The 12,380-nt window shown below is 40.8% G+C and overlaps 1 protein-coding gene across 3 annotated transcripts in view; it reads right to left on the bottom strand.

Moving 5' to 3' along the window:
- Positions 1 to 3,484: 3,484 nt before the first annotated feature.
- The window catches only part of LOC133563543 (tetraspanin-18B-like), a 132,797-nt gene continuing 123,901 nt past the window's right edge, over positions 3,485 to 12,380 (bottom strand). For all 3 annotated transcript variants that reach the window (XM_061917712.1, XM_061917713.1, XM_061917714.1), the window contains one exon: positions 3,485 to 5,617. In XM_061917712.1, coding sequence (XP_061773696.1) covers positions 5,570 to 5,617 — 48 coding nt within the window. In that variant the 3' untranslated portion in view covers positions 3,485 to 5,569. The remainder of the gene's footprint in view (positions 5,618 to 12,380) is intronic.

Below are 12,380 nucleotides of genomic sequence, written 5' to 3'. Positions count from 1 at the left end.
CCACTTTATTATTTTTTCTTTTCAAAACCCCGCTCCACTATAACGTGTCACCACTTCCGCTGTTAGGCGCCTTCAAAATAAGAGCTCAAGGTATATACTGTAAGAAAGTGCTTCTCAACCTTGTCGGAGGTACTGAACCCCAGCAGTTTCATCTGCAAATTCACCCAACCCTTCTTTAGTGAAAAATACAATTTAAATGTGTTTTTCAAATTCAAGACAGAGTTACCGTATTTTTCAGACTTTAAGTCAAGGTTTTTTTTTTCCATAGTTTGGCCGTGGGTGTGACTTATACTCCGGAGCGACTTATTGTCCGAAAAATACGGAGTATGTTTTTGGTAACATTTTAGTATGGGGAACATATTCTAAGTAACAAATACTTAATTTAGAGTTTTTGGGACACCAGGGGAACATATTCTAAGTAGGGCTGCAACTAACAACTCATCTGATAATCGATTAATCTGTTGATTATTACTTTGATTAATCGATAATCGGATAAAAGAGACAAACTACATTTCTATACTTTCCAGTATTTTATTGAAAAACAGCATACTGGCACCATATTATTTTGATTATTGTTTCTCAGCTGTTTGTAAATGTTGCAGTTTATAAATAAAGCTTTATTTAAAAAATATATATATTTTTTTAATAAATAAAAAAAGTAGCCCCTGCCCATACACATAGCATAGATCCAACGAATCGATGATTAAATTAATCACCAACTATTTTTATAATCGATTCTAAGTGATTTAATCGATTAGTTGTTGCAGCCCCAATTCTAAGTAACAAAGACTTAATTTTGAGTTATTTGGTTAGGGTTATGGTTGTTTGGTTAGGGCCAGGGTTAGAGAGTTAGGGTTATAATAAAGCCATGCCGAATAAGGCATTAATAAGTACTTAATAATGACTATAGTTAAGAGCCATTATGTTACTAATTTGCACGTTCATAAGCAACTAATTAATGGTGAATGTTCCCCATACTTTACGATGTTTTTTTCCACTGGTCCAGAAAATGAAGCGTGCATGAACATCATTTGTTCAAACAACAAAACCAACACAGTGAATAAACTCACAACAAACTACTTCTGCTGTTGCCGTATCTGTAATACGCCAAGAGGGAGAAGTTTTTATTTACACGATGAGTCGGGTGTGTCTTGACCTCTGTAGAACCCCTGAGGCCGACTCACTGAACCTTTAGTTGGATCCAACCCAGGTTAAGAACCACTGATATAACAGCTGATAACAGAACTTGACATCACAAATAGGCAAACCCATAAAAAAAGGTTACAATTATTTAATTATAGTAGGTCTGTTTACCTTCTGTTCATTCTATTTCACATTGTTAAATGCAAATGAAAAAAAAAAACTAATTTCGGGGCATTTTTTTCTATTTTCATGTCTGAAAGAAAAGTTGGACAACTATTTAATGTAACTATTTTAAAAAAGGACAATAGGACTCCTGCCGAACAAAGATGTTATTATGCTAAAAACATGCCAAACGCAAAGGAAAAGCTAAAATGGTCCATGCACTTTCCATTTATTTTATTTCCAATTATTTGATCTATTTTCCAATTCTGAAACGCAAATCAATAAACAAAATGAGGGCCGTTTTTCGGTGATTTTTATTATATATGGCATATTTTAAAACAAACATAAAATTGCCATAAACTTGGATTGTGTGCTGTTTTTCTGTAATGGATTTAGATTTTTCCAAATAAACAAAAAAATCCCATACATGTTTATTTGTGTGCTGACAAATTGAACCGAAAGTAGTTTTTAGCCTTTGGGTTATTTTTTTTAGCATAACAGTGACATCTTTTTTCAGCAGGCGTCTTATTGTCATTTAAAAAAAGTCTCATTAAATAGTTTAGTTTCAGACATTAAAATAGAAAAAAAAAATGGCAGGAATGTGCCAAAATTTGCATTTAATTGGAAATAGAATGAACGGAAGGGACCTAAAATATACTTCCAGTTCAATTTCCTGGCTAATATTTGAATGAAAACACGCCGTGTTCATTCTATTTCCAATTCTTACATGCAGATCCAAAAACACATTTATGGCCATTTTTTTTCTATTTTAATTTCTGAAACAAAAGTTGGACAACTGTTTAAAGGACTCCTGCTGAACAAAGATGTTAGCGTTGTGCTAAAAACATGCTAAACGTTATGGAAAAGCTCAAATACTGCTTCCGGTTCAATTTGTCATCACAGATAAACACACATTTTTAGGTCTGTGTATTCTACTTCCAATTCTGAACGCAAATCAAAAAACATTAAGGCCATTTTTTTATTTTTATTAATTATGGCTGATTTTAAAACAAAAAAGGGTTTGGTTTTCCTCAAAATATTGCCATAAAATTGGATTTTGTGCTGTTTTCCTTTAATAGATTTAGATTTTTTCCATATAAACACAAAATCCAAAAAATGTTCATCCAAAATGCAAAAATGTGTGTTTATCTGTGATGACAAATTGAACCGGAAGCAGTATTTGAGCTTTTCCTTAGTGTTTAGCATGTTTTAAGCCTAACGCTAACATCTTTCTTCAGCAGGAGTCCTATTGTCCTTTTAAAACTGTCTCACTATATTGTTGTCCATCTTTTTTTTCAGTAATAAAAACATAAAAAATGGCCGCAAATGGGTTTTTTTGATTTGTATTTAAGAATTGGAGATAGAATGAACAGAAGAGACCTAAAATACTGCTTCCGGTTCAATTTTATGGCTACATAATGAAAATAATCCATGTCTTTTTTGTACTTGCTTTGATAGTATTTCTCAACTGTTTGTAAAAAAAAACTAAAAAAAAAAGGTCCATGTCCCTTCCGTTCCTTATATTTCCAGTTCTTAAATGCATATCAAAATAAATTTTCGGGCCATTTTTTTCTAATTTCATTTCTGAAACAAAAGTTTCAAAATATGTGGATTTCAATACATCAAAGAAACAGAACACATTCATGTTGCTTCCCACCCTACACAGTTTTAAGTTAAAGTTAAAGTACCAATGATTGTCACACACCCACACTAAGTTTGGCAAAATTATTCTCTGCATTTGACCCATCACCCTTGATCACCCCCTGGGAAGTGAGGGGAGCAGTGAGCAGCAGCAGTGGCCGCGCCCGGAAATCATTTTTGGTGATTTAACCCCCAATTCCAAGCCTTGATGCTGCCTTGATGCTGAGTGCCAAGCAGGGAAGTAATGGCTCCCATTTTTGTAGTCTTTGGTATGACTCGGCCGGGGTTTGAACTCACAACCTACCCATCTCAGGGCGGACACTCTAACCACTAGGCCACTGAGTAGGTCTTACAAGCCTTCTTGGTAGGATCAGCTTGTCTGCTTGCCAGGAACTCATTGAAACACAAAGTTTTGTGCTGCCTTCATTTTAACACAGCATTTTATTTTGCGACTCCAGAAGATTTGTTTGTTGTTTTCTTGGCCGACCGCCAGGTTAGCAAAGTGTTTGGAATGTGCCAAAGGTACGGGACACAATGATTCCGAATACCGTTTATTTACAAGATCTGATACAAATGCATACACAAAAACATTTCAACAGCTAAAATCCCACCAAGTCACGATAGCGTACTGCAGTGAACGTCACCATAGCAAAAAATACAACAAATACAAAATACAACTGAGTGGCCTTTCAAGCTGCGGCTGGTCTGTGGGCGGCTGTCAAGGTGACATGAAGACAAAGACTGCATGAACATGAAGGCAGAGACTGCATGAACATGAAGACAAAGACTGCATGAACATGAAGGCAGAGACTGCATGAACATGAAGACAAAGACTGCATGAACATGAAGGCAGAGACTGCATGAACATGAAGACAAAGACTGCATGAACATGAAGACAAAGACTGCATGAACATGAAGACAAAGACTGCATGAACATGAAGACAAAGACTGCATGAACATGAAGACAGAGACCGCATGAACATGAAGACAGAGACTGCATGAACTTGAAGACAGAGACTGCATGAACATGAAGACAGAGACTGCATGAACATGAAGACAAAGACTGCATGAACATGAAGACAAAGACTGCATGAACATGAAGACAAAGACCGCATGAACATGAAGACAAAGACTGCATGAACATGAAGACAAAGACTGCATGAACATGAAGACAGAGACCGCATGAACATGAAGACAGAGACCGCATGAACATGAAGACAGAGACCGCATGAACATGAAGACAGAGACTGCATGAACATGAAGACAGAGACTGCATGAACATGAAGACAAAGACTGCATGAACATGAAGACAAAGACCGCATGAACATGAAGACAAAGACCGCATGAACATGAAGACAAAGACTGCATGAACATGAAGACAAAGACTGCATGAACATGAAGACAAAGACTGCATGAACATGAAGACAAAGACCGCATGAACATGAAGACAAAGACCGCATGAACATGAAGACAGAGACCGCATGAACATGAAGACAGAGACCGCATGAACATGAAGACAGAGACTGCATGAACATGAAGACAAAGACTGCATGAACATGAAGACAAAGACTGCATGAACATGAAGACAAAGACCGCATGAACATGAAGACAAAGACCGCATGAACATGAAGACAAAGACCGCATGAACATGAAGACAGAGACCGCATGAACATGAAGACAGAGACCGCATGAACATGAAGACAGAGACTGCATGAACATGAAGACAGAGACCGCATGAACATGAAGACAAAGACCGCATGAACATGAAGACAAAGACTGCATGAACATGAAGACAAAGACCGCATGAACATGAAGACAAAGACCGCATGAACATGAAGACAAAGACTGCATGAACATGAAGACAAAGACTGCATGAACATGAAGACAAAGACTGCATGAACATGAAGACAGAGACTGCATGAACATGAAGACAGAGACTGCATGAACATGAAGACAGAGACCGCATGAACATGAAGACAGAGACCGCATGAACATGAAGACAGAGACCGCATGAACATGAAGACAAAGACCGCATGAACATGAAGACAGAGACTGCATGAACATGAAGACAGAGACTGCATGAACATGAAGACAAAGACTGCATGAACATGAAGACAAAGACTGCATGAACATGAAGACAAAGACTGCATGAACATGAAGACAAAGACTGCATGAACATGAAGACAGACTGCATGAACATGAAGACAAAGACTGCATGAACATGAAGACAAAGACTGCATGAACATGAAGACAAAGACTGCATGTGAGAATGTGACAATATACAATATTCAAGGGAAAGGGAAACAGCCAACAATAAATAGTCTTCGTCCAAAAGTCAGTGCCTTCTGGTCCTCGTGTCCGGTCTACTCGACCCCGGTCTGTGCCAGACCTGGTCCACAAACGTCATGTTTCCACTAAACACACAATCTGTAGCAGCTCCCACCTTGTGTGGGCGGCTGAGTACTTTGTTACCTCAAAAGTCCAGCTGTGAAGTACAAGAGTTGAAGAATGTTTTCTTTCCCCCGACCAATTATTTAAATACGATCCTTAAATTACACGTGTCCATTATCAGCTTTTCACCAGAGTTCCCTTTTCTGCTCTTCTGAGCCTCAAACTCAAACCTCTACTGCAGGGACTGGTAGAGCATCAGAGACAGGAACATGGCGAAGATCTGGAACATACAACAAATACAACAAATAGTCATGTGCATGTAGGTCAGTGTTCCTAATCTATCATGTTTGTTGTTGTCATTTCAGCATGTTTGTTGTTGTTATTTCAACATGTTTGTTGTGGTCATTTCAGCATGTTTGTTGTGGTCATTTCAACATGTTTGTTGTGGTCATTTCAGCATATTTGTTGTTGTCATCTCAGCATATTTGTTGTTGTCATCTCAGCATGTTTGTTGTTGTCATCTCAGCATGTTTGTTGTTGTCATCTCAGCATGTTTGTTGTTGTCATCTCAGCATGTTTGTTGTGGTCATTTCAGCATGTTTGTTGTGGTCATTTCAGCATGTTTGTTGTTGTCATTTCAGCATGTTTGTTGTTGTCATTTCAGCATGTTTGTTGTGGTCATTTCAGCATGTTTGTTGTTGTCATCTCAGCATATTTGTTGTTGTCATTTCAGCATGTTTGTTGTTGTCATTTCAGCATGTTTGTTGTTGTCATTTCAGCATGTTTGTTGTTGTCATTTCAGCATGTTTGTTGTTGTCATTTCAACATGTTTGTTGTTGTCATTTCAACATGTTTGTTGTTGTCATTTCAACATGTTTGTTGTTGTCATTTCAACATGTTTGTTGTGGTCATTTCAGCATATTTGTTGTTGTCATCTCAGAATGTTGGTTGTTGTCATCTCAGCATGTTTGTTGTTAGCATGTTTGTTGTTGTCATTTCAGGATGTTTGTTGTGGTCATCTCAGCATGTTTGTTGTTAGCATGTTTGTTGTTGTCATTTCAGCATGTTTGTTGTTGTCATTTCAGCATGTTTGTTGTTGTCATTTCAGCATGTTTGTTGTTGTCATTTCAGCATGTTTGTTGTTGTCATTTCAGCATGTTTGTTGTTGTCATTTCAACATGTTTGTTGTCATTTCAGCATGTTTGTTGTTGTATGTTTGTTGTTGTCATTTCAACATGTTTGTTGTTGCATGTTTGTTGTTGTATGTTTGTTGTTGTCATTTCAACATGTTTGTTGTTGTCATTTCAACATGTTTGTTGTTGTCATTTCAACATGTTTGTTGTTGTCATTTCAACATGTTTGTTGTTGTCATTTCAACATGTTTGTTGTCGTCATTTCAACATGTTTGTTGTCATTTCAGCATGTTTGTTGTTGTCATTTCAACCAGTTTGTTGTTGTCATTTCAACATCTTTGTTGTTGTCATTTCAGCATGTTTGTTGTCATTTCAGCATGTTTGTTGTTGTCATTTCAGCATGTTTGTTGTTGTCATTTCAGCATGTTTGTTGTTGTCATTTCAGCATGTTTGTTGTTGTCATTTCAACATGTTTGTTGTTGTCATTTCAACATGTTTGTTGTTGTCATTTCAACATGTTTGTTGTTGTCATTTCAACATGTTTGTTGTTGTCATTTCAACATGTTTGTTGTTGTCATTTCAACATGTTTGTTGTTGTCATTTCAGCATGTTTGTTGTTGTCATTTCAACATGTTTGTTGTTGTCATTTCAACATGTTTGTTGTTGTCATTTCAACATGTTTGTTGTTGTCATTTCAACATGTTTGTTGTTGTCATTTCAACATGTTTGTTGTTGTCATTTCAGCATGTTTGTTGTTGTCATTTCAGCATGTTTGTTGTTGTCATTTCAACATGTTTGTTGTTGTCATTACAGCATGTTTGTTGTTGTCATTTCAGCATGTTTGTTGTTGTCATTTCAACATGTTTGTTGTTGTCATTTCAACATGTTTGTTGTTGTCATTTCAACATGTTTGTTGTTGTCATTTCAACATGTTTGTTGTTGTCATTTCAGGATGTTTGTTGTCATTTCAGCATGTTTGTTGTTGTCATTTCAACATGTTTGTTGTCATTTCAACATGTTTGTTGTCATTTCAACATGTTTGTTGTTGTCATTTCAACATGTTTGTTGTTGTCATTTCAACATGTTTGTTGTCATTTCAGCATGTTTGTTGTTGTCATTTGATCACATGCTATAGTACAATACCATGTAGGCCAGTGTCAATGTTCTTAACTGGTGCTATAGTATAATGTTTGTTGTCATTTGATGACATGCTATAGTATAATGTTTGTTGTCATTTGATGATATGCTATAGTATGTTTGTTGTAATTTGATGACATGCCATTGCATAATGTTTGTTGTCATTGTCTTTTTTCCCCCCAAGATGGCGCTGCTGTAGTGGCTGCTGGTAACAGGAGTTCTGTGCTCTTGTAGCATCCTTGTGTTTTTCCCTCTTCTTTTCATGTCTTATATTTTTTTGCCTGTTGGTCCGGGACCCTTTGGGACGGTGTGACAATGGTTTGGAGAGACTGGAGGAGATGTGGATGAAGAGACAGGACTGCAGAGTTTGGAGAGACTGGAGGAGATGTGGATGAAGAGACAGGACTGCAGAGTTTGGAGAGACTGGAGGAGATGTGGATGAAGAGACAGGGCTGCAGAGTTTGGAGAGACTGGAGGAGATGTGGATGAAGAGACAGGGCTGCAGAGTTTGGAGAGACTGGAGGAGATGTGGATGAAGAGACAAGGCTGCAGAGTTTGGAGAGACTGGAGGAGATGTGGATGAAGGGACAGGGCTGCAGAGTTTGGAGGGACTGGAGGAGATGTGGATGAAGGGACAGGGCTGCAGAGTTTGGAGAGACTGGAGGAGATGTGGATGAAGGGACAGGGCTGCAGAGTTTGGAGAGACTGGAGGAGATGTGGATGAAGAGACAAGGCTGCAGAGTTTGGAGAGACTGGAGAAGATGTGGATGAAGGGACAGGGCTGCAGAGTTTGGAGAGACTGGAGGAGATGTGGATGAAGGGACAGGGCTGCAGAGTTTGGAGAGACTGGAGGAGATGTGGATGAAGGGACAGGGCTGCAGAGTTTGGAGAGACTGGAGGAGATGTGGATGAAGAGACAAGGCTGCAGAGTTTGGAGAGACTGGAGGAGATGTGGATGAAGGGACAGGGCTGCAGAGTTTGGAGAGACTGGCGGAGATGTGGATGAAGGGACAGGGCTGCAGAGTTTGGAGAGACTGGAGGAGATGTGGATGAAGAGACAAGGCTGCAGAGTTTGGAGAGACTGGAGGAGATGTGGATGAAGGGACAGGGCTGCAGAGTTTGGAGAGACTGGAGGAGATGTGGATGAAGGGACAGGGCTGCAGAGTTTGGAGAGACTGGAGGAGATGTGGATGAAGGGACAGGGCTGCAGAGTTTGGAGAGACTGGAGGAGATGTGGATGAAGGGACAGGACTGCAGAGTTTGGAGAGACTGGAGGAGATGTGGATGAAGAGACAGGACTGCGGAGCTAGCACTGAGCGCCAGGACGGACAAGCTTCAGTGTCTCAGCTGAATGAGCAGGTATCGGACACCTCAGTCTCCTTGAACGTATCCTCACTCATCCATGCGGACTGGACACTGGCTGAGAGGTGGTTGGCGGCTGAGTGGAGTCGGCTCTCTTGGTTGCTTTGTTGGGTCTGCTCCTGTCTCTGGCCATGCTCCCTCCACGAAAGCGGACAATGGCGTGGAACACCGCAGAGGCCACCACAGTGGATATGTTTCTTTTACTTTTTATTCATAACTGGATGTAGAAGTGTCTGGTTGTATCTGCTGCTTTAATAATGTATTTGATGTTGATGTTTCCCTCTTACACACATGTGAGAGGGATGTGTACTATGGCTATGAGCTGTTGTTTTCCCTTGGCCTCAGTCTGGACCCCCTCTCCAGGGGCCCAGGCTTAGACCGGTTTTTGTATTTTATTTTATTTTAATCTTTTCTTCTATTTTCTCCCATTCCTCCCACGTTTACCAGTATTTCACCTTTTTTGTAAGGGGTGCTGGAAGCCGGCAGACCTGTCAGTGATCCTGTTCTCCTGTAATGTGTGTCTGATCTTGAATGGGTTTGTGCTAAAAATTAAAATTTCTCCTCGGGAATTAATAAAGTATGTCTGATTCGGATTCTGATTTGACTGCATGTTATTGTATATTTTATTTCATGTAACCTGCGGATGAAAAGGAGCTGTTTTGCTACAATCTGTTGCGGAAAACGTCTTAAAACTTCATGACTGTGTGCATGGTCCCTTCACATGAAGACCAAACTAATATGAAACTACTCGCTAAAAGTCTAAACTAATCGGAAACTACTCACTAATAGACTAAACTAATATGAAACTACTCACTAAAAGTCTAAACTAATAGGAAACTACTCACTAATGGACTAAACTAATATGAAATTACTCACTAATAGACTAAATATGAAATTACTCACTAAAAGTCTAAACTAATAAGAAATTACTCACTGATAGACTAAACTAATAGGCAACTTACTTACTAATAGACTAAACTACCATGAAACTACTCACTAACATAACTAATATTCAACTACAGACTGGCAGGTCAGCACAGTCACACATGTGTTGTGTAATAATACCACCAGATGGCAATCTTGTCACACAAAAAGTTTGTCAGGCAGGCTCTGCGGGGATTTTAATTTGTGGCTAAAATTTTGTCTTCAATTATTAATGATTCATCATTATTATTAGTAGTAGACTCCAGTGGAACACCCACTCCACACAGAACATCAACAGTTTCTTTACATGCACTACTCATTAAACATTTTTAGGGGGGTAATTGCTCTCTAAAACATCTCAAAATCCCACTAAATTACTAAAAAAAGATGCATTTTTTGACATAATAACGCCGACATTAAATATTAAAGGGGCTGTTTGCAACTTCCTCGCAGTTACATTTGCCAAAGCAAAAAATAGAAAAAAGAACACCACTGTTGCCAATAATGGTTTACCAGAATATGTGTGTTAAAATGTTTGTATTTTTCACAATTACTAAGTTTGTGTAACATTTTGTTTTTCTGCACAAATTAAAGTCCCCCTGTCCTGTCAACAGGGGGCGCACGGCCAACAGAAGCAACAAACCATTTGCAGTCATGTTATGATTCAATGATAGCTAATGCTAACTATCCAAATCGCTATTTTTAGCCAACAACACCCGAAGTTAACGTGCGAGAGGCCGCTAGAGGGTGGTATAGAAGACTTCAAATACATTGGAAAGTTAGCACCCCCGAGGCATCTGTGTGATTATTCAAACTGCACTTTCTTAAGTCCCAAGCTTTTTGTTTACACACTTTTTTATTTCTCTCTGCTATTTGGGCTTATTGAACCCTAATTAGAATAAAAACTAAGAATCATCTTTAGATATGATGTACTTAGTCCATAAGTACACAAACGTATACTTCATGTGTAGTGACATGCTAATTCTTATTTTTACACTTTTTTTTCCCCAAATTGCATCGTATGTTATAATCTTCTAACACCACCAGATGGCAGTATGAGTGTCCACGTAAGTGGCCATAAGACCCCAATTCAGTAGTGTACACCATTTTGGAAATAAAAGGTGCTGTCCACACATGTCTTTAGAGGTTTTAGTAGCCAGAATGGGAGTTTTCATTACAACCATTACACAATCCATTTTCTACCTCTTGTCCCATTTTGGGGAGGCGGGCAGAGCTGGAGCCTACCTCAGCTGCATTGCAGTCATTTGCTATAAAATATGTGGTTATGAATCTGTCAAATTTCCCCTTTTTTTGTAGCGTAAAGTATTGTGGAAGTGAGCGTACATGGCTTTCTAGATGGCCTACGCGGCAAACGGCACGACAACAACGACCAGGTTCTTGAACTGCTGGGTATCTGGAAGACAAGACGTACTAAGATTGCAAAACTGGTGTCTAAAAAGTCCATGCTAATGGCAACCCAGTCTGTTAAACTCTTCATGAAACTGACCCGGCGTCGTGCAAAGCCAATCGATTTATCCATCCCTCAATGACCTCATTCTACTCCTGGACTACGGTCCTTGAACATTCAGACAACCCAGGTGAAGCATGGATTTGTTAACTTTCCCATCTCTGATGTAGCAAATATTCTGGAAGTCTCAGGGCTTTGGGCCGGGTCTCGGACAGCCCCTTGGCGCGTGTGGCACAGCGGGCTCCGTGACCGGCGGCAGGCCATGCGTCGGGGTTGATATGCAAGTGTATCAGGGCTCGTGCCTTGAGGGTGGGCTTTGGCCCGTCCCCCCCCAACTCCACCTGGCGCGCGTGACACAGGCGGGCTCCGCCACCATCGGACGGGCTGTAGCCCAAAGGCAGAGGCGCCATTCCAGTGGTATCGCGTGGTATGGGGAATTATCGCAGAAGTCTCAGGGCTTTGGGGCAAGTCTCGACCTGCCCCTTGGCACGGCAAGCTCTGTGACCGATGGCGGGTCCTCACGTCCCGACCCGGCGGGCCATGCGTCAGGGTTGATATGCAAGAGTCTCAGGGCCTTGTGGCGAAGCCCGCCCCCTCCCACTCCAGCTGGCGCCCGCGGCACAGACGATCCTGGCGGTGTCGCATGGTATGGGGAATTTAACGCAGATGTCTCAGGGCTTTGGGGCGGGTCTCGGCCAGCCCTTTGGCGCGCGCGCCACAGGTGGGCTCCGCAACCATCGGATGGGCTGCAACCCGGCGGCAGCACGTGGCATGGGGAATTAACGCAGAAGTCTTAGGGTTTTGGAACGGGTCGAGACCTGCCCCTTGGCGCATGTGGGACGGCGGGCTCCGTGACCGATGGCGGGTCCTCACGTCCCGACCCGGCGAGCCATGCGTCAGGGTTAATATGCAAGAGTCTCAGGGCCTCGTGGCGTGAGGGCGGGCTTCGGCCCGTCCCCTCCCACTCCAGCTGGCGCCCGCGGCACAGACGATGCCGGTGGTGTCGCATGGTATGGGGA

The sequence above is a fragment of the Nerophis ophidion genome, linkage group LG12 (assembly GCF_033978795.1).
Source record: "Nerophis ophidion isolate RoL-2023_Sa linkage group LG12, RoL_Noph_v1.0, whole genome shotgun sequence".
NCBI lineage: Eukaryota > Metazoa > Chordata > Actinopteri > Syngnathiformes > Syngnathidae > Nerophis > Nerophis ophidion.
The sequence above is the reverse complement of the archived record's forward strand: the minus strand, read 5'-3'. Positions and strand labels throughout refer to the sequence as shown.